At 40.5% G+C, this 22,829-nt stretch overlaps 1 protein-coding gene across 7 annotated transcripts in view; it reads left to right on the top strand.

Moving 5' to 3' along the window:
- Positions 1 to 22,829, top strand: part of TPK1 (thiamin pyrophosphokinase 1) — a 308,617-nt gene that overhangs the window by 173,830 nt on the left and 111,958 nt on the right. For 4 of the 7 annotated variants that reach the window (XM_075083749.1, XM_075083751.1, XM_075083753.1 and 1 more), the window contains one exon: positions 7,749 to 7,844. The exons of 2 other annotated variants lie outside the window; for them this stretch is intronic. In XM_075083749.1, coding sequence (XP_074939850.1) covers positions 7,749 to 7,844 — 96 coding nt within the window. Of the gene's footprint in view, positions 1 to 7,748; positions 7,845 to 10,497; positions 11,751 to 22,829 lie in introns of those variants that run through there. One more of the 7 variants, XM_075083754.1, reaches the window with a different exon arrangement.

The raw sequence follows: 22,829 nt of genomic DNA, 5'->3' as shown, positions 1-22,829 counted from the left end.
GCTTTTTTTTTTATCTTGAGATGAGTCTTGAGAATTGGCAATCAGTCTGAAAACTGAAGTTGATTCAAATGCAGTGTCTGCTTATTAACTTTAGCTCTTTAGAGGGTCTGTCATCCTACATGATGAAAAGCAAAAGTTGGTAACCTGAAGCCCTTTTAATTAAAAACAAAAACAAAAAAACCAGCCACAAGAACCAAAACAAAGCCTTGTTTGGTTACTGGGCATAAAGTCTATGGGATTTGAAATGCAGATAGCCTCTCTCACTCCCTCCCACCTCATAAAAGCTACCTCAGACAGTTCAATTGCAAGGAATACTGCATACCCTATTTCTTCAGCTTTGTGGGGCATAGGATTTGTCATTGGGGCAGCTTTTCTGTCTCCTGTTTTATTTCAGGAGAGTGCTTGACTCTTTATTTGCATTATCATTGGTGCGAGTGCCAAAGATAGTGTTAGTTTTAATATGTGTTCAAGTGTGGTTACAGCATTTTAGAAATGATGCAGTTCTTAGCATTGCTTCAAAGTGCATCCAAGTCTACAGAAAAAACTCATTGACACGACTGGGTAGTGGCTCATGCTGGCTGCCATCAGTGGCATGTGCTTCCCTTCTGTCAGAGACTGGTGCTATTCCAGCACTCTGATTTCCCTTACACGAGCTACCTCATATCTTCATACTTAAATGGACACAGATAGAGTGGCAATTCCTGTTTCCAAGTTACTTTCCAAGAAAAGCAAGGTACCATCATCAGTCCTATCAATAGGTTAGGATCCAAAGGATACTAATCAGCTTGGTAGACAAAACCTTATCACAGTATTGAATACAGAGGGAGCCTGACATCAGTTAAACTCCTTTCTCTGAACCTTTGTTTTTCAGACATGGAAGGGCACATAAGGGAAATTTCAGAGAAGATCCAAAAATAGCAGGTGGCTGTCACTGCTGTGCTGTGCTCAGTTTTAATCACCAGATTGGAGAAATAATGTGTCTCAGTTGCACAGGGATGTACAAATGTAGGTCTACTTTTTAAATGCCAGAAAATGGGTATGGAGAGATATACGTTGTATAAATGAGACTGCAGCTCCTGACAGACCTTTTTACTTCAGTTTTCTCATGCAACACTCTTACCTTTCTGCTTGGTTATTTAAAAGTTTTAAGAGACATTAGCGGTCTTCTGATAAAGGTGTTGCAATTATGTATATTTTATTGCACTTTTTGACCTGTGGGTGAGTATTTAAAAAGTTTGCTTTCATTCACTGAACTTAATAAATCAGAAGAATTTGCTCCAGTACAGATAAATACTGGGAATTTATCCAGCAAATGGAATGTTAACTGTGCTGTTTGGTTTTTGTTGGTTGGTTGGTTGGTTTTTTTAAATTTGTGAGGTTTTTTTGCTTGGGTTTGGTGTCTTAGATTTAGAGACCTTCGGCTTTCTGTGAAGAAGGCATGTTAGCTTTCTTTGGTATTGGTCAAATACCAACTAAACAGGCTCATATTTTGTTCATTTTAAGTAATTGCCATGATTTCATGAACAATAGACTTTTCTTTTGAAGGAGGCAGCCTAATTAATGCAGAACTACTCTTTCATTGCTGCTATCTCAATGTCATACGTATGGTATAAAAAAAAGCTATCCTCCACCAGAAGCCACATGCTGCCTCATTAAAAACAAAATCGGGAAACATTTTATTTACTTTGAAAAAGACCGTATCAAAATAGAAATAGGGAAAGGGAGGAGAGGCTGCAGCTGTTGCAGTCAAAAGTTTCAACTACAGGGGTCTTTCTTTTTTTTTTTTAAACACTTGTCAAATTTGACAAGTTGATGTACCTTTTGGTTTGTGGAAATGTGCATACGTTTACATATATTTACTGGTTTTGTTTCATGCTGCCAGATAGTACTTTTTTAGTAAATCAAGTGGGGTTATATAAGGTTAGAAGTAATGGTCAAAACCGAACATTCTTGGTTTGGTTTTCAGTAATGGGGCTTTCACTTGAGTGTGGATTTCAGCTATTTGGCTCCCAGTGCATATGCTTCAACATGATTAATAAATTCTTCCAGTTAATCTGAATGGCAATGCCGCTTAATGTGCAATTGAATGAGTCAAAACATCATCCACCCCAGAACCAAGGGCCAAGCAATCTGTACAGCATTAGCTTCGCGCCGATGCCAAGCAGCCAGCCAAATCTGAGTCCAAAAACTGAAAGAAAATGCATTTCACTTAATTATGTATTTTGACTATTTAAATATCCAAAATAATTTTCACCAATTACATGTATTTGTTTTGTTCCATACTGCAGAATTCAAAAGGTAATTCTTACAATTAAGCTGATCAAAATAGAAGCTGTTCAATACTTGTTGTTCAACAGTATTTGAAACTCCCAAAAGAAATCAGTGAACTTAACTGCTTTGCCTTCCATACTTGCATCCTACTCCCAAAATGCAAAAGGATTCAATTCACTGATTTCCTGCTGGTTTGTACTTCATAGAGATAAACCAGCTCTGTGGTTTTGTTGCCATCTTACTACCTCAGTCTCCAATGACTTACGGCCTGTAGGAAATCTATGCAGCTTTTATGCCTATCAGTAGCTCAAACTAGATGTTCTTCTTCTGTCTTTCTCCATTCCTGTCTCTTTAAATGTTTTCAGAAACCTCGTGACATTCTAGCCTGCTCTCTTTTTCCCATGCTAGGCCTTGTTTCCATTCTGGGATTGTTGTTTTGGATCAGCCTTGAAACACTGGGCCAACAATAAAGATGACCATTATCTGCATGACTCCCATTTCTGCAAGAAATGTTTCCCAAACTAGTTTATTTTCTTTTTAATACTGATTGAATGCTCTGGTCTCACAACACCACCCTCCTATTATAGACAAGATGGTAGAACATAATGTCTGTCATATGTTAAACTTGTTTGATTATACATCCACATGTTTATCTTCTTTGCTAGGCCTGGTCCAAGACCTGCAGTCAGATGCCATGGTCCCTTTCTGTTCATCGATGCCTGCTCTAGATCAGCACTTTGTTTGGATCCATGTTTGCTTTTTACTACAGTTATTTTTCAGTATCAAGTGCATTGGGTCGAACATAGATTCATATTTGGGTATGAAAATGGTGGGGGCTTCAAAACATTCAGGTGACTGCAGCTAGTATATGAAGAATGTGGAGGTTTGGGGTTATTCTCCAAGTGGGCAAAAGTGGAAGAGGATACTAGAGGGGCAAAATGACTGAAATTCCCTGGGGCCAGAAATTTACATTAAAAAGAAGAGAGAACTAGGAACCCTCTACCTCCTTGTTGCTAAGTGATGTCTTCAGGCTCTCTGAGGTGGAGATATTGCATGCCGATATAGCGCAAGTAAGAGAAATGTATGTTAGGGAAGCCTAGAGCACATGATGTGTGAGAAAAAGGCTGAGGGAAACTGGTTTGTTCCACCTCCAGAAGAAAAGCTGAATGTGAGATCATACTGCTGTCCTTAACTTCCTAATGGGAGGGCAGAAAGGAGACAGAACCAGGCTATTCTCTAAGATAAGCAGGGGTAGGAAAAGAAGCAACAACCACAGTTTGCAATACAGGAGATCCCAATTTGACACTGGGAAAGAAAATTTCACCACAAGAGGGGACAAGCACTGGAAGAGGTTGCCCAAAGGAGTTATGGAGTCTCCATCCTGGGAGGTGCTCAACCTAGACTGGAAAGGGCCTTGAGCAGCCTGAGCAAATCTAATGAGAGGTTGGAACAGATGACTTTGAAAAGTCCCTTCCAATTGAAATAGTTCTGTGAATCTATAGCTCTTACTCAGTTTGTGAGGTATTGGGATTGACTGGGTGCATTATTGTTTGAGCAGGTGAGAGGGCAGGTGAGACCTAGGGGAAGGAGAGTGTTTAGAAATACCATTTCATTTCTATCGGTTCCTTAAACTTTATTTGTCTGTGCTGTAGTTTTGATAGGCTCTATAAGCTGTGTTCCCTTCTTCTCTTTTAACTTGAGGATATATGGTTTTACTGTGTCTGCCATTAACACTATACATAAATACATCTGTGCTGAGATTGATACCTTGAAACTGACCCTCAGTGCAACAGGAATTGTTAAAAGATTGAACACTCGACGTCACTGGTGCACTCAGTGAGCGCAGTCAGACACATGCTTTAAAAGATAGAATCCAATGGCTTGCCATAGGAGGGTCTTGGAGACAGAGTACAAATTAGGATATTCTGTGTATTCTGTCCTAATGATAGTCTCATGCTAAGAAAGATTAGAGAAAGAACAAACATGACTTTCTTTTAATAAGAGATTGATAAGGACATGGGAGAATGAACACCTACATGCTGCTTTCTTCAAACACAACATGCTGTGATGCATAATATTTCTAAAAATGGGAGAAATGCTGAGATGCTCTGACTGACATTTCAGTGCCTGTCTGGTTTCAGTGTCTGTCTGAAATATAGGGTTCAATAATCCTATTATGTGTGTCTGGCACACACCTCCTCCTTTAGCAATGTGCCTCCCATAACTGCTATTACAAGGCAGAACAGCTAAAGTGTAATTCTGTGTGCCTCATCCTATCATTCAGCAAAGTTATATTGTCATCAGATGCAATCTATTGTTTTCTTTCCTGCTGTGTGGTATTGATTTTTCTAACCTTTCCTAATGTTAAATTTGTTTGGCTTTTTAACTTTCTTACCAAAGGTTAACGTTATTAAGTTGAGCAGGTATCTATAAAACTACACGCATTATTGCCTATCTTGCAATTGTTATACTGTCCTTTCATTAAACCCTGGCTGCATCGGAAAGCTCTGTCTTGAAGATTTTTGTCATTTGGGAATAACACAGTGAAGGTTGACAAGAACTGCATTTGAATTGTCATCCAATGCTGTGGTGTAAAATATTGGATTTGATATGTCAGGAGCAACATACTTATCTAAAACTCTCTTACCATCAGTGAACATGAACTGCACAGACATTAATTCCAGTGAGGCTGAAAAGAGGATGCAGGAAGATGGGAGTGCTGCTGCCTGTCGTCTTCCCCCGTACACTGTGACCATGCCAGTCCCTTTGCCATAGTGGCAAAAGGAGCAGATCTAAAATCTGCCAATTCCAGAACTGGTTATCTGCTTGATGTGGAAGGGAAATGAGAAATCACAGTTTTAATTTGAAGGAAGTGGTGGCTTTAATGGTGGCACTCTGTCAACATTTTTCAGTATGATCTACGGCAGTACTTGTGTGAAGCGTCAAAGGTACAGACAGTGAGTAAACAGTTTCAGGATACCACTGTTAAGCCAGGTTTCATTTTTAGTTACTGCTGCCACAGTACCCTCTTGGTATCAATATCCCAGGTACAGTAACCTGCCTTTAATGGATTGTGCATTTGACATCCTCTTTACACGTTTAGATTGCACTTCTTGAGGCCTTTTATTGTGAATATGTGCAAGAGAGAGTAGCAGGGCTGAACATAGGATGCCTATGTGTGGTGCATCACGGTTTTTTTCTGGAGCAGTGGTGCTCTCCAGCCACCATGCTGACGTTATCTTGCTCTGAAATATTTTTCTTATCAAAGAACATCCTAAAAAGCTAGGCAAGAACTAACCTCAGGTGAAATGCTTTTAACAGTCGAAAGCGTAAAATAATAAACAATAAAATAATTTAAGCTGTTGTCGATCATCACTTAAAAAAAAACAGGCATTTGGTCTCCCCTGGGTGGAAAGCAAATTGCAGCCTACCTGTAGCTGCCAAAACCTGACTGTCCAAGGAGGAGATCAGGCTTGTTAGTGACTGCAGGAAGGAGTATTTCAGACTGCTGTGGGAGAATGGGGGTTAAATCTTTTATTTATAAATTGGTACCTGTAAACCACTTCTCCGAGTGCCGTGAAGCCAAGGAATGGCCCTGGCAAAAGATAAGACCTTCCTTCTCTACTGCTAATTTAAGAGCTGGTAACTCAGGTTCTGTCTCGTCAACTATGCTCAGCGGTAGCTGTCCCTGCTGTTGATTTAGTTTTCATCTGTCACATTCTTGTGCTGTTCAGATGCTGACTGTGAAAGACTGGGGAGGTTCTGTCTTTTCACAGGTTCTCACAGCTTGGTCTCTCTTGCCACTGTCAATGCTGATAACAAGACTGAGAGCACCCCGTTCTTAGTGTATGAGACATCTTTTCATTTCAGATCCAATTGCGAGCTTTCTGGGTGGACCTGAACATCCCTATACCTTTCCTGGGCTCCCTTGGTGTCTCTGGCTGGTGTTGCACAACTCACATGTTCGTTGCAGTCTCCAGATGGCTTGTGTCCCTTCTCCCCCTGCCAATTTATGTTTTGGCCTTGCCTGGTAAAGAGTGGAGACATGGCAGCTCTTCAAATTGTTTGATGCTTAGTACTGAGTCCAGGTTCCAGCTGCATTTTCCCTAGCCTCTTCGTGGTGGGAGCAGCATCACTTCTGCAAGGGAGGTCTTTGATTACATATGCTGTTGCAGCTACATGATGCTTCACCTCAGCACGCCTGTTATTACTACTTGAAAAGGTATTTAGAGCAATATGGGATATCAGAAAGGCTACCGCTTTTGACCAGGCTTCCTTTCAGAAGTTTTTGAGGAGGGAGAAGAAGAGGTGTGATAAAAAGCATGCAGTTATCTCCTCCCTTATCTCTTCCACTTCATCCAAATCCCCTACTGCATGACAGTTTTGTTTGGGTTATTTATTCTGGCTGTGCAGGGAAGCATTTCAGGGATAGTGTGTCTCCCTATTGGAGACCTATTATTTTGTTGCATGTGATCCACTAAACTCCATCCATGCACTGATCTGGGAAATTTTGTGTTCAGCACTTTTATTTTTACCACTAAGGTAGAGGCAGCTTTAACACTTTGGGTTGTTTTCTGATGTAACAAAATAATGTACTCTATACACACAGGCACACATACAAAAATTCTGTAGTCTGAATGCTTTTCTCTTATCAGTTGTTATTGCGTATAGCAGAAGCATAAAATCTGTCAGATAAAGACAAAACTATGAGGCTTTTAAGGGGACCTTGAAGTGGTAGGAGAGGGAACCTCTAAATCCAGTGTATATGGTTCTTATTTTAATTTACGATGCTGTATTGGGTATTTTGTGTCCTTGAAACCTCTTTGAATAGTGACTTTATGTGGTAGATATACTCTACTTTTCCTTACTCAGCTTTTTTATCAGAGGCTTAGGAATTGCTTTGTCTCTCAGTTAAGAAATCCGAACTGCTGCTCTTCTCCACTTCAACATGCCCTTGACCATATTACCCTACTGCAAGGAAATTTTGTTGTATCACTGCAAATTAACTAGTACAACTGCACTGGTTCCAGGAAGCTTGAACACTTTTGTATGCTTATATTTATACACATTTGAATATATCTGTAGCAGAAATGTAGTAACTATAGCACCAGAGAGGACAGTCATTTTCCCGGAACCTGATCCTGGAAGTTACTGATCACCCAGGGCTCCTTGCACCAGATCTGTCTATCCAACAAAGCATTGTAGAACATGCTTATCCAAACTCACAAATGTACTTGATGGGTTTTGAATGTCTACTCCTATGCCTATCAAACCGCTGTTTCATTATTATTTGTTCAGCTGGGACCTACGGTCTTTGAGCTCTGTAGGGGTAATAGTCTCTTACTTAATTCTGCATCTCCATGCAGAGACTTTAAGAGCTGTTGACTGCAGTTAATTTCACCAAAGACAGCATTAGTTCTTAAAATTGAAAGATGACTGACTTTTTTTTTCTCTCTGTTTTGCTGCTTCTTCGCTAGGGATGTGAGTTAATTGAGACCATGGATCAGGACCTCACAGATTTCACCAAATGCCTTCAGATACTCCAGAAAAAGATAGAGAAGAATGGCCTCCAGGTAAAGGCAACACGTCTTTTGTCTCTGGTTCTTAGTAATTACTCTTTCCCTCAATGTATTTAGGTTTATGTTCTAAGTTTGCACTGAAATGAAATAATATGCCATTCTGTGATTTTGCCATCATTTACTGCATACCTTGTAAGCATTGATGCTTCTGCTAAAAGGAATGACAGTGTGCCAACGAGCAAGCAATGGCTTTCTTAAAAGGCAGCTTGTATTGATTTCTGTTAACGAACCACCTAAAGTGTAGAATAGCTGTTGCGGCTGGTGTTCAAAGCGAGAGTCCCACTTCAGCATGTAAATATATTTTCAAGTCTTGGCACACTGAGTCTTGATGGTCCGTCTCCTTCCCCTCCCCTTCCAAAGATGAGATAGGAGGGGGAATCTTATCCTTCCAACATCACATATGGTAAGCAATACCTCCTTCTGCAAAAGGTTCCCCGGGAATCAAAGGCAACCTTCACAGAGCAAGCAGTGCACTAAACTTAAAAGGAGCCATATGGAGTTGTCAGCTGCTCATTTCATTGGAAAGGCAAAGGAGGCAACTCCCATTCCACAGTTTGGTTTCAGAGGCCCGCTTGTTTCATGTACCTGAGATGTGAAGTTAAAATTCCTTAGGAATTTCCAACGTGATGAGTCAGTAGTGCTCTTGGGATTGCTGCCCTTTCCTTCCCACGGAGCAGTCATTCGTAACGGCTGAGCTCTCTCCTCTGCTCTGTACCTACAGGTGAAAGGAATTGAGAGGAAACAGCTGCTGCATCCTCTTACCAAAAGTGAGGGCAAGACTCATGTAAGAAAATGAAAACAACAGCACAGAAGGAGATGCGTAAACCTCCTCTTTTCCCATTTTCATTGTAGCAGGATAGGAAAGTTGCCTGACTTCCTGAGATCACGGTACTCCAACAAAGCAGCAAGAGATGGAAATGCCGATACCACTCCCTCTTTCTTCTCTCCTCACTCCAGGCTGATAAATAATGAGTTTTTGCTTAAGCTATTTTGAAATGTCTTGATCTTCTAAAGGAAATCTATGTCCATGGGTCATTTCAGAGTGCTGTTGCACAATGCCCATCTGCAATTGTGTCTCTTTCTGCCGTCAATACATACTGTTGTTCATCAGGTTTTTTTCCCTATCACTGTAGACAGAGATGAGAGGGTTTCTCCATACACTTCTCTTATCTGTCTGGCTGTGAGCCAGGAAACTCTTTATATGATAGGGATTTTTTTCCCCCCTATAGTTTATCATCACAACAGCAAGGAGGGGTGTCTTGCCATCTAGGACAGGAATGATAATGAGCCCTGTCAGAACAGAGGAGCCACGTACATGTAGGATTTTTTTGACTTTGGCAAGTAAGTTGCTTCCCTCTTAACAAAATTACCCTTAGAATGAAGGAGTACTTGAGTGTTTCCTGGATTTGGTTCATCATCAAATCCCAGCCTTTGCCTCAGAGGGATTTGTTTTTTTAAGCTGTCACAAGAGGTTTTGTAAAGAATAATCAATGTGTGATTAAAATAAGAGCAATGGGAACATGACATCTACAGATGTGTTTCAACAATAAGTAGCCTATTTGTAAAACTTTGAATTCTTTGATCACTCTCATAGGTAAAGCCCTATTAAGTTGGCTAAAGGACACTGCATTGTAATCTTTGATGATATTTTGTAAAGTACAAGCCAGAAGGTAATTGCAGTAATTGTGTAGAGTTCATGACAATGCACTAAACCTAAGATTTCAGTTCAGTGGTATTTTCATGCTTTTATATGTAATATGTGCTTTAAATACAATCTGAGTTTTTCAGAAGTGCAAGAAGTAACACAGGTGTGTTTTCTAAAACTAAGTATCGTGTTCATTAAATCCTAGCTAGTTCTTGCTTGCAGTGTCTCTTCCATAAAACCTAATAAGATGCTATCAGCTGATTCATGCACACTAGCTAAAGCATACATTTCTATTTTTGGTCTTCTGCATTTTCTGACATAAGGAGTTTCATGAACTTTGTTGGTTCAACTTACACAAATAATATGTTAAACATAAGCAAATGGAACCCAAAACTCTATCACAATTGTATAAATTACCTGTTTGGGTTCCAATTTGCCCTTTGTTCAGAAGCATTAGGTACAATTCATTAGTAGGAGGCTTAGTGATTCTTCTGGATGCCCTGACAATGCAATGCTTAGCTGGATGCCTGGTCCCCCAGTAACACAGAGATTCTGAGCACTTGCAACGTATATTGGCCTCAGTTTATGGATGCAATCCTTTGGCTCCTCTGAAACTCTAGCCTTTTTAAATACCTAAATTTGCACTTGAGTTAGGCGTATTTATGGGTAACATTCTTGCATTAAAAATGTCAAGTAGTAAGAAAACAGACTTGTTTAAGCCATAGATCTAAAATCTTTGAGGAGAATGCAAATTTCATCAGAGAAGAAAGCTGGTCACCTGGGAAGTACAGCCGAGAAGAGAGGAAGGTCCAGGGTCTGAAAACTAGAAGTGGATAGAGAAGGGGTTCTTCATCTGCATTTGCGTTTTTGGCCTGAAGTACAAACTTGTATGTTACAATGTGAGGTTTTTTCCTTCTGGAAAAAAACATTATAAAAGCTTTCCTTTTAATTGAGAGTATTAACTAGGTGGAATATGAGTTCCTGGTTCCAGGAAAAAAATGCGTATGTCTCCAGCTTTGATTTTTACCCACTCTGTCCAGCTTACCCCGAGCACTTGTCGAAAAGGAATACGACAAAGAGGTACTACAAATCTGTTTCCCCATCATTTATAGTTGAAGTTACTAAACAAGGAAAGTATCTCTTTATTATCTTTAAAAAAAATTGATACCACAGTCATGCTGTGTTTGCTGCTCTTTCTGAGTACCATTGCATTAAGATAGGAAATTAATTACATCCAATGCATACCATAGATCCACAATCCTGTGATATAGTTTGTCTGGATGTGATTCAACTGTAAGAAGCTGAGGTATTTGAAACAGATGTTCCTTTATCTGTTGGTTAGAGAATAATTTATCATTTATCTGCTATACTGAATGGATAAAATTTCTACTATCAGTCACCTCCATGGAAGGTCTGTGTCAAGGAGGTTTTGGAGCTCACATGAGTGTATAGGGGCAATATTTTTAATTAAGATTGTGTAATCTACTTTCCATGTCTCTGCACGTCCATCCTCCTCCTTCTCTTCCTTTCTGCTCACCCAAATAGTTTTTGGACAAATAACTTTTGAACAGAGGAACAGAGTACTGAAAGTCAATCATGTTGAACAGCTTTCTTAAGAGTGGGAGTAAAGGTGAAACAGACTCTCAGTGCCCCCAGTGGAGAGCAGGCTGCAAAGTTAGTTTAGATTTTACTGGTTGTTGGAAATTCAGTTTGAGAAGAGGCCCTAGAAATGCCTTTACCACAAGGGAAGATGCAATTGGAGTTGATGGTCAACTGAGACACAAATCTGGGAGAAAAACCTTGTTCGTTCTTGAACTCCTTGTTCGATATAAACAGCAGTAATTCTGTCCTCTAGAATAATTAGACAAATTCCTAATTGCTTTTTCCTTATGTCTCAAATAAAAATTCTTAGAATAGTTTCTGAATCCTCAGGGTCATCCACTTCTGGTTTACATTGCGTATTTTGGTTGCATAGCCAAGTCATGCAGAAAGTAGCATTTCGGTCATTTTGTGATATCCCAGTCACCTAATTATATGTATTTATAATTACATACTGCAGTGACTGTTAGAACAAGCAGTACGCTTTATATGTGCAAGATAGAATCAGTCTTAATTTTCCCTCTCCACAGCCCTAATTCATTTGTGAATTGGATTGTATTGGATGGGTGAAGCAGTGAAGTAACACCAACAGAATCTGACTCCTGAAGTTTCTTTCCAACCTAAAGGCTGTTAGATATTTCTCTTTCTGCATGACTGTGAGTATGCATGCACACACATGCACATGCATGTATCTATAGAAATGCACAAATTTTCTGGCAGGATACCTTCCTGGCCCTATGTGATGCTTTTTTAATGTCTTAATAACTCTGTCTTTATTTCTGCCTTGTGTTTCTTTTACGTTGTTTATGGTCTATGGAACACTTAGGTATGCACATTTTGCTTTACTGCTTTAATCACTATTTTACCCATTCTGTGGTTATGCGAGTACTTCCCTTTCTTTATTGCAAGAACTTCAAGTAAACTTATTTACAGTAATTTCTGTCTGCTACTATTTTCTGTTCTTAATTTTCTCTCTTGTAACGCAAGCTATTTCAAGACACCAACTCAGTGGCAAAATGATAGTCATGCTTGCAATATCCCTTATTTAGAGATCAACAGATCTTGCATTAAAAGTGAACATCATTATCTTCGATTTGCAGATCAGAAAGCAAAAATATAGAAGCAACTTGCCCACAGTTCCCCGCATTCTAGTGGTACAGTTGGGGATCATCCTCCAATTCCCAGTCTTCATCAAGTGCTCTTTCCATAGCAGTGTCCCTGGTCTGACTCACAGGCAGCTTATTGCAGCTCGCACCAGCAAGAATTGGAAGTGTGTTTATCAATTATGCAGCTCCAAGAAGAATCCTCATAATGTAAAGATAGATTTAAGCCATTATCTTTATCTCAGAGTTACAAACTCTGCTTTCTTTAACTGTTTCATCTAAAATACCATTTGGTCTTAAAACTAAGCTCTGGGACTTTTCATTTAACTTTATTATCTTTTCTGCTTAAAAAAAGTTAAAGCAGCTCATTCAGTTATATGGGCTGAAGATATAAAAAATGAAGTTTATTGAAACCTACATGCCTTTTAGTGGTTTAATGTTGGTGTGTTTAAATTGATAAAAGCATCAGTGTCAATATGAAGAAGTGAAAAAATCCAAACCAGCTTTTCCTAAAAACCTTTTGCAGTAAAAGGATACTGTATTAACATTTCAATTTTAAAATTACACTTTAAAGGTACAGTCTGTCAGCAGTCTAGGATATTACTTCTTTTAAGTGAACGCAAGCATTCGTCTCTTTGCCCTTTTAAAGAAAGTGTGAAATCAGTCCACTTTCTTTTCTGTTGAGGGAGGCTAACCTAAACATAATGTTAGTGAAGTCCTGTGTTTATAAAGTGCTGAAGACAATGAAGTGATGTTCTTGTACCACCTTCAGCTATGCTGAGTTCAAACAGCACTCTTTCTGGTTTGTCTTTATGCAAATTAAAAGACCCTGAAGGAAAACAGAAAATACTCTAAAAGTAAAATAAGAAAATACTTTAAAAGATAATAATTTTTTACATACAGAGCAGTTCCACGTAGAATGGGTTACTGCAACTACTGGGCTCTGTTTGGCTTAACTTTGGTTTTTTCTATCAGTTGAGGTTATTCCTGATGACGTGACATTTTTGTAACAGTAAATATATCAGCTTCAGTTCCTAATTTTGCTGCTCATGTTAGTAGTTGGTAATTTCATGTCAGATCACTACTCATTTTCACTTTTGGGGACCAAGAACAGTAGCGGGAATGGCTTTTAAAGGAAGGCCTAGGAAAGAGGACAGGCTGTTACCAGCATCTGGGAAGAGGGAAGTAACTACATACCATAAATAAGGGGAGCGGCCGTCTGGAAGATACCAAAGCTGGCATGGAGCTGGAGTGTGAAGCTTTTACAAGGACTGTGAACTTTGTAGCTCTATCTCCAAATTCTAAGTAGGAGGCAGGGCTAAGAGTGAACGTGTTTAGTTTTTGTCGGACTGTTGGGTTTTTCTTCTTAATGCCTCACAGGAGGAGAATAGAAAATGCAAATGAGATACTTTAGGGGAAGTTAAATACGTGTAATGAAAAGGTTTCTGTACTGTGAAGTGGTGTATCAAAAGATTTTCAAGAGTTACTAATAGTAATCCTCTTCACAGAGCTTCCCTGTCAGAAAGAAACAGGTGGATCTAAAGTGGTTCCTGTTAATTCCCACTTCTAAAATGTAGAATTTCATAATACCTTTCAACAGGAGTAAATCCCTCCAATAGGGTGTACAGACATATCCTTGAGTGCTGACTGTTTTGAGTCTAAGGTCCAAATTCACCTTCCAGGAATGCAGTATCTACCCCATCTTTCCTACTGCTGAATTATTTTAAGGCTTCCTATTGTAAAGGTATGGCAAAGTATATTTCTTGTAATACACGGTATCAAAACTTGCCAGCTCCCAAAGAGAAACACCCTAATTTCCTGTGAAGGAAGCAGCCTGTCTACCGGTTCCACTATAGCTGTGGGCATCAGGACACACTGAATATCATTGTGTTAGAATAATTTAATGCAAAATGGGTGTCTGCAAGAACACAGTGCACATACACTGAGAAATTTTCTTATGTAATCCTTGTATACTCTGCTAGGTCTTGTATTTGGTCTAGGAAGATAATTTAAAGGAAAAAGGCAGAAACAGTGGCATTTCTGGAGAATGCATTAATTTTTGTTTGTTTAAAAAAGATAAACATCAAGCTTTGGGGAGGGAAAGAACAAGGGGGGAAAATACTGTTTATTTAGGCAGTTCAGGGGATGGGAGAGATGAAAGATACGCTCATTAACAAGACTGTGAAAGCTATTAAGGAATCCAGCTACTGTTCTCTCAACTTAGTCACTAAGGCTAAATATATTTGAAACAGAAAATGTGAGGTGACTACAGCCAATTTACTGTTCCCTTTGTAACCACCAATTTTGTCCTCTTCATAACTATTTTTGATAGGAGAGGTGATTCTCCTCCCCCCTCTCCAGCCCCTTCTGCTTTACAGGAGCACGGCTTCCCTGATAGTAGCTATAGTTGATATAACTGCCTCCATGCTGTGAAAGTGGTCGGGCTACACTGACAGACCACTGTTCTCATAAGACTGCTGTGCTTGCATTGACAGAGTCTTGGAGGTGGATGTTGTAGCAAGACATCTTGAAGAGCCATAGGTTTTGACACCAGGAATTTCTCTGCAGTTCAAGGACTGAGAGCTCAGTTTGTTGCCTGCGATTTTCCTAAATAACTTGGTTTACTCTTTTTCTGATTGACACATGAATACTGTGGTGTTATGAAATCTCCCATAAGTTACGAGTATTTTAATGAAATTCTGTTTAGTTATGGGACATAAGTTTATCTTTATAATTAAGCATGTTAAGAAAATTGTGCTGGTACAGCAAATTTTAACTGCAGATTATAACAGGGCGTTTTTTACATCTCAAATACGATTTCTCCCTGAGATGCTTGTCAAGGATGAATGACAGGTTTTTGGCTATTGCTGAGATAGTTTCGTAAAGACCTTTAGCAGTTTACTACATCTGTGAGTATAGAAACACTGGCTTTAGAGAGAACAGTTTCATAACTTTATAAACTGCAGTGATCCAGTCCTTTGAGCAGTAGGTGAAATCAACAAAATAACCTTTTTATGTGGCTTCTTTTTTTATCCTGTTCAAGAAAACTTACTTAACTGAAGTAGTACATATAAGAATGTTTCCTTGCTGGTTTTCCTTGGGTTTGGTTCCCTACCCCTGCCCGCCCCCCCCCCGATCCCCATGACATTTTCCCCCTTTTTGTACCATTGTATGGCCTTCGAACAGTCAAGAGAAACAGTGAAATTGTAGTGTTGGTCAAATCTTCTGAAGCTGTGGTGAGTCTTTTTTTCTTTTCCTTACCTAGAAAGGAGTATTGGGGGTAGAGGGGCAAGGAAGGTGTTAAGACTGTTGCAAAGTAAAAGTGTGTGGCTGGTGCTACGTAGAAATGGCTTAGCCCATAGCCCTGAGGCCTCACTGCAGTCCTTTGGCTTTCCCTGACCTTTAACTCCGGACCTCTTGGCTGACACCAGCAGTGCTCAAGAAGGGGTGGAGGGGCTTACAGTAATTTAACCCTTCTTAAATATTGTGAAAGTGGGGCAGCCTGGTAATATGTGAAAGGCCCCTACAGTATTCCCACTGTAAAAAAAGGCAGTAGCACAAGCTCAAGAGGTAGGGATTGAAGGGTCTTCATAGCATAGCTGCACTGGCAACCAGGCTTTGCTAGTTCTGATGCTCACACTGCTGTTTTTTTCCATCAGCTACCTTTTAATTTGACTTTGTCGCTGCTAAGGAGGAGACTTGGGGGATGGTCTCTTCAACTTGCCTAAAAAACCCATCAAGCTTCCCTTTTAAACAACTGAACAACTAAGCACCGAACAATTAAAGTTCAATATTTTGTGCAAAATAGATGTGAGCATAAAATGTTTACAGCTTCACAAGCGCCTCCAGTTTAAGAAATCATGCTTCATTTCTTTTTAAGTGCATGGCTAAATTTATATGGTCTAGAGGACAGTGTAGAAAAATAAAAGAGATCCTGTAGTGGGTGTAAGCTGACATTATTCAGGCTGTGTTTAGCTTACCATCTATAAATACTGAACCTACTCTGAAAAGGAAAATTGGCATTCAAGATCCTAACCTACTTCCTTCAGTATAAGACTATCTCCAGCCTCTTAGAAACAAATGTATAAATTCAAGACTTCTTTCTGCAAATCTGCACTCCCATGCAAAAATAAAATAATAATTCTGTACTGCCCAAGTATTCAGTGAAATCACTCAAAAGAGGAACCATTTGCAGAATAGGGCCTGAGAGACATGGGAGGAATTTTCCATCTTTAGTTTCAGGTCTTATATCTGTCCCTTGAGTATAATACGACAGGCTATTATCCCCTTGTTCATCATGAAGATTAATGTTCAGACCAGCCGAAAATATTACTGTTCTGATGGGACCTGTTGGGAGATCTTCAGACCTGCGTGAACCCAAGTTTAAACTTTTTAAATAGCAGAGCTAACGTCTCATCCTAGTTAGGCACAAACGCCTCTTTCGGTGTTACCTCCTCCGTGATGCTGCTGCAGGAAGGCGAGGGTACCCTGCAGCTCCGCATTGTTTGTGGTGGCATTTATACAGACTTCATTGCTGAATGTTAAGATATGCAGGGAAAGCGCCTGAGCCATTAACTCTTACTCAGAAAAGTGAAAAAAAAAAAGCATAACTCAGATTTTAAAAATTCCTTTTCTGTATTTTGCACAGAATTTTTCCCTTTAAAAAATCTATGATTCTTTCCTTAAAATTTGATACATAAATTTAACGTGACAGAATGGAAATAAAAACAGGCAGAAAATAAGTTTTAAAGAAAGTATGCATCTGGTTCAGGAAGCCACGGGAAAAGATCTGACCTCTCATAGTGCTGAAGTTGGCTTTCTCTATTCTTCTGGGTACAAGCGCCTGTGGGCTGCTGGCAGAGCATTTCATATAGCGACCCTTGTCTACAGAAAATCTACCCCATTGACTTGAAACGCCACAGGTTTGTTTAGCCTCCTGTGTAGACTTTCCAAGTGTCCTAGAACAGTGTCTGAGCAGGAGCTGGAACAAAACCACATGAAGGTGTGGTGGGAAAGGAAAGGGAGCTCTGTGGCCGAGTGAGACACTTATTCTGTTTTTCTCAGCCTTCTAGAGAAGCAGAAATAATAATGAGTTAAGTGATGAGGGTTATTAGGCTGAATTAGGGATTTGTAGTTGGGTTTGTATGCCCAGGTGCCGTGGGGGGCTGCAGGGCACGGCCAGCGCCACGCCTCGGGGAAAGCGCAGCCAGGGCAGGGCAGAGCGCTGCCGGGCGGTGAGGGGAAAAGAGGGAGAAACAGCCCTGCGAGCCCCGAGGGGAGAGTGGGAGGAGGGGCTCCAGCTGCCCCCCGTTCCCCCTCTGGCAGAGAGTCCGCTGGAGAGCCCCCGCCGGAGCAGGCCAGTGTCTCTGAGGGAGCTGCCGCCTGTGGAAAGCCCATGATGGGGCAGGTATCCACCCTGCAGCCCATGGAGGACCATGATGGTGCAGATATCCACACTGCAGCCAGTGGAGGGACCCCATCCCAAAGCAGGTGGAAGCTGCAGCCTGTGGAGAGGAGCCCATGCAGGAGCAGGCTCTTGGCAGGAGCCCCGTGTAGAGGACCCCACACTATAACAGAGGAACAACATGAGAAGGAAGGAGAGGCAGAGAGGGGCTGGTATGGGCTGACCACAGCCCCACCATTGCCCTGCGCCGATCAGGGAGGGGGGAGATAGAGGAGTCAGGAATGAAGGAGTAAGGTTGGGCCTGGGAATAAGAGGGGTGGTGGAAAGGTGGTTTTAGTATTGTCTTTCTTTTCTCTCTAACTTGATTTTTAATTGGCAATAAATTAAATTAATTTTCCCCAAGTCGAGTCTGTTTTGGCTGTGGTGGTAATTGGTAATTAATGATCTCCCTGTCCTTGTCTCGACCCATGAGTTTTTTTATCTTATTTTCTCCCACTGTTCTGTTGAGGGGGAGTGAGAGAGTGGCTGGGGTGGGTGCCTGGCTGCTAGCCAAGGCCAACCTACCACAGGACTGTAAAGGAAATCAAAGAGACATTGTCAGGGCTCATGCAGGTGTGCAAAGGCGCACACACTCTCATTGATATGTGTCCTGAGACATATATCCTGTTTGCAGGCTAGCAGGCAGAATTAGTGTCTCTGATCCATCAGGTCCTAAGTACCCAGGGACCTTCCTGTACAAGACTGTCTTTCTGCCAGCATGCTGAAGCAGGAGCCACGGTACAGGCAAGGCTCCCTGATCTGGATTGTGATCTTTACTGCTTTGAGGGAATAATGGAGGCATTCTAGGGAGACTTCACAGCAAAGAGTCTCTTCCCTGTGCAGCGCCCTTCCCACCTGCTGACCCTGCGGGACTGGGTTAACCTTCAGCATGGGCTGCGGGATGGCTCTAGTTGAGGAGTGTGGGATGACAAGCGTCAGCACGGTGGGATGGGGGTCCTTCTAACAGGGAAGTGGTGGGTTGTAGTTGTGTTGTCCTGCTGATCTTGGGACAAAATAGAAACATGTTGGAGGGAGGGGAAGGAAGGCTACTTCAGTAAAGACTGACAGTAAAGACTGTTACGTGAACTGTGAAATACAAAGCTCACAACAAACAGATTCTCTTGAAGACGATAGGATCACTTTTTTTTCCTCCCTTGAGTTGTTAATTGATGGGAGTTTTTAGTTAGTTTGGGTTTCCATTTTTTACTCCTGGAGGCAATATACGAAGAGATTAAAAACACAGCATGTGCCAAACACAGCTTTTGGCACTAGATGCGAGTGGATATGAGATCGTTAAAGAGATTTTCTAGACCATTTTAGCATAATCTTTTTAGGGCGTCTTGCATTGCTGCTAATACAAATCCAGGGCTTGCTTTCATAGGGATATGATAGTTTACAGTGATTGGTTTTACGTTTCCATGGGGGTAATACTGCAATATGCGCTGTGGATCACAGTGGTTCAGCTGTGGGAACAGAAAGGTTAGCCTGATGCTTGTCAATGTTTTTTCATACTGTTTTAAAAGATGAGAAGATTTTATGATTTTTCAGGAAGCACATGATTGATAGTCCTGGAATCCTTGTTCATGCACAGAATAAATGTGTCAGGGTCAAAACCAGCACATATTTTTCCTCCAAGCCTCAGTGAACAGATTGCTCTAAGAGTTCTAGTGCACTCTTGCCTACTTACAACAAGCATGGTAACAGTCTGGAGTAGGGACAAGCCCTTCACTCAGAAAATCTGAGGCAATAAGGAGTTCCAATGACCCTGATCTCACACGCAGCACAAGTTGTAGAGCTGCACTCCAGTTGACCGGCAGTAGCAGAGCGGGAGTTATTGCTGTCCCTACTCTACCTGAGGCTGGAGTACTGTTTGATCAAGGTCATACAGGAATATTCAGCACAAGAGCAAGCAGTCAAATTCAGATTGCTTGGGGTCCAGCAGTTCACGTGGATTTTGTAGATTAGATTTCTGTAAGTAAGAAAGAATAAAGTCAATGGTTATGAAGTTTACGTTCGACAAAATTTATGCCAGATGATGTTATATACACCCTCAAACATTCCATTTACCTGCAGGAGAGAGCAAAGCCAAAGCACTGAAATGAAATCAAGTAATTTGACCAGAGATATAAACACAAGTCAATAGTAGAACCAAGATTAAAATGTTTCCAACTACTCAAATCTGTGACTGGATTTTAAGATTATCTTTCCCTTTTTAATCAGACAAATCCAATCTGTCTGCATGTTCATTATCATTAGTAGAAAGAATTAGCCTCCTATTTGAAATAAAAAGGGTTACAAATAGTAAAAGCACTTGGGAGAAGATGTAAGAAAATGGCCATAAGAAGCAAGAAATGTTTTGTGAAGGAGCCGGAACAATGTAATATAAAGATTAGTGGAATCAGTGAGGTGACGATGTAGCTGATTGAAGGTTGTCATCTCAGGTACACAGGCAGGATGGCAGCCTTCGGCTGAGAGCTCTTGTTCCCATGAAGAATCAGATGGCTGAAGCAATGAGCAAATTCTGGCTAGAGTAAAGAGAATTATACCTGAGCAAAGTTCAGATGCTGCTATGTGGCTGGGCATATCATTCCTGTAGGAAATGAATGCTATACCTTTTATGAAAAACGCTGAGCTAGAGAGTCAGTATAATCAACTAAAATGGACAATATCTTGCTATATAATCAGCATTGGGTTGTGGGATTTTAATAGTTCATTAAGTTTACATTGCAGTTTTGTGGATGATACGAAAAAATGACTGTGATCTGGCCAGGACAAGAGCTCTAATACAGCTATGGGAGAATGAGCTGAAATCTACTCTGGCTTATTCATTATCAAGGAAAGTGCTGCTGTGTTTTAAAGTCTTCAGTACTGAAGCTGATGCAGAGACCAGAAAGGATGTATCTGGATTTTCAAACCACATCCTGAGTTGATAAAATTGCCTTATGAAGAAAAAAATGCTATTCTTGTAAACTGGTCAAAATTGATACACTGTCAAAGCGATAAAGCAATAGTAAATGTACCATTCACACTACTACTAAATTGTTTGCTTTTCAGCATATAATATACTAGAATATATATATAGCAGCATATAGTATACTTAAACATACTATGCATGTTACTACAATAATTTTATTCTCTATATCATATTCCTCCAAAATTTTAAATTAAAGGAATAGCCTTATGAATGGTAGGAGATTAGGAAAGGCTGCGAAAGGTGAAAAGGTATCAGTGAAGTGAGAAGGTGATAAAAGGAAGCTACGTTCAAATCTGATACATATCTGACCTGTAATTGGCATAGAAATATCTTAGGTATTAGCAGTGGATGGTCTCAGGGGGAGGGAAGTTTATTTGTGACTCCAGAGCTTTTATGGCATTTTGATTACTGTTGCCTTCCCTTTTTACTTTAGGGCAGGTCTTTTTTGTGGTTCATTCAGTGCTACTGGTTGTTGTCAGTAAGAGTGTTCCCATTCACCTACCCACCCCTCTGAGATGTAGGCATATTCATTTGCAAGTTGTCTGGCTGAAACTGAGCTCATGTGGAAGAAAGTCCTTTCAGTTGTCTGGTCAGAGCCCTACCTGTACCCTGGGGAGAGGATTTCTTACCAGAGATAACAAGCAGAGTTTTGAAAAGAATGGGCATCCTTTGCTGTCAGTTCAAGCCTTGGACTTCACTCCTGGATGTCATGGTAATGCTGACATTACTAAGCTAGATACTGCACTCTTCACCCACCACAGGCAGATCCCAGCTTCCTGTGTCCTTTCCTTTCCTGTGCTTTTCCTTAAATACCTGTTCCTCAATCATATGGTGAAAATCTTCTTTGTATTTAACTCATCCACACCAGAAAGAGGAATGTCGTCTGGACCAGTTTTCACAGAAAGGTGGTGTTTAGCAAGTCTGCAAACAGTTTACAGCAAGTTGTCCGTTTCAGTAGTCTCTGTGAGAGTGGAAGCAGGAACCTGAGCAACTTCTTTCTGACGTGGTGGCGCCCTCTAAGTTACAGCCTAGGGGAGGAGGAGGAGGAAGTACATCCCTGAATTGCCAGTACAGTCTTTCTTTACGCTTCCCTTCTCCTTTCAACTGACCTGCTGTTTGTTAGTGACTCCTAAAACTCTTTCAAGAGATACTATGTATCAATGTATCATTTAAATATCACAGAACCCCACCCTTAGATCTGCAACTCTTTCTTGCTCAGTTTTAAAGAGGTTTTGCAATATGTTTAAGTCAGGTTATAGATAGTCTAAGAGAATATGGTGCCCTCTACACTGTGCTGTAATGAGCTAAGCTTTTCTTTGTAGCTATTTAGGATTTTTTTATCCTTTTTTCAGGAAATGAACAGCACTGTGTGAAAAAAAATTGTGTAAGGGGACTGGTGACAGGACATTTAAGTGAAGCATGGATATTTCAGTTGAAGTACAGTGTGTTAGTCAAATGCTACCTGCTAGGCTGATTAGCAGTAACAGTATAATTCTGTAGCCTGTGTTATACAGGAAATCACAGTAGAAAAATGAATGGCCTTTCCTGTCTGTAGCACGGGGGTATATAAATGTCCTGTGCTTTGATATTCACTTTGTCTTAGGTTCTGGAATGACCAAGAGTTGTGTATGTGCTTTCATGGCACATCCATTTTCTTAAGTGCTTGGCAGAGCAAGAGGAGCGGTGATTGCAGGGAAGGAACTGATTTGTTTTGTTAGTTTGTGAGTTTTGTGTTCTTTTGGTTTTTTTTAACAGAGGTGATAGCTTTAGGAGGAAAAGGCTCTTGTGGCTTTTGTTGGACTTAGCCTCTCTGTGTTTTGATTAAATAAAAAACGTGTATACCTAGACCTTCAAATAGAGGCTTTAAAAGTCCTGCAGTATCTGGATGCCTGTCACTGCTACCCAGACGATACAGTGAAACGCAGGACTGTCAACCATCGCAGAAGAGCAGAATTTTAGCTTTTCTTTCTGCCTGCTCCTCTCAAACTCCAGCGGAGTTTGTTTGCGTACCTGTCATATATTTTTCACAATCCATGCAAACCCTAAATAATACCTACTTCCTTTTTTAGATATCTTTATTAGCATTGTCCCAAGGTGCCACAATCCCAAACCTCTGTTTTATGAATACCTTTTCAACAGATCTACTCCATGCTAAATAGGTTTTATTTTCTTACTTTTTGGGCACCAATCCACAAGATCACTGTACTGTTGCTGT

Source organism: Phalacrocorax aristotelis, chromosome 2 (genome assembly GCF_949628215.1).
Source record: "Phalacrocorax aristotelis chromosome 2, bGulAri2.1, whole genome shotgun sequence".
In the NCBI taxonomy this organism is placed as follows: domain Eukaryota; kingdom Metazoa; phylum Chordata; class Aves; order Suliformes; family Phalacrocoracidae; genus Phalacrocorax; species Phalacrocorax aristotelis.
This window is presented reverse-complemented; position numbering and strand designations above follow the sequence as displayed.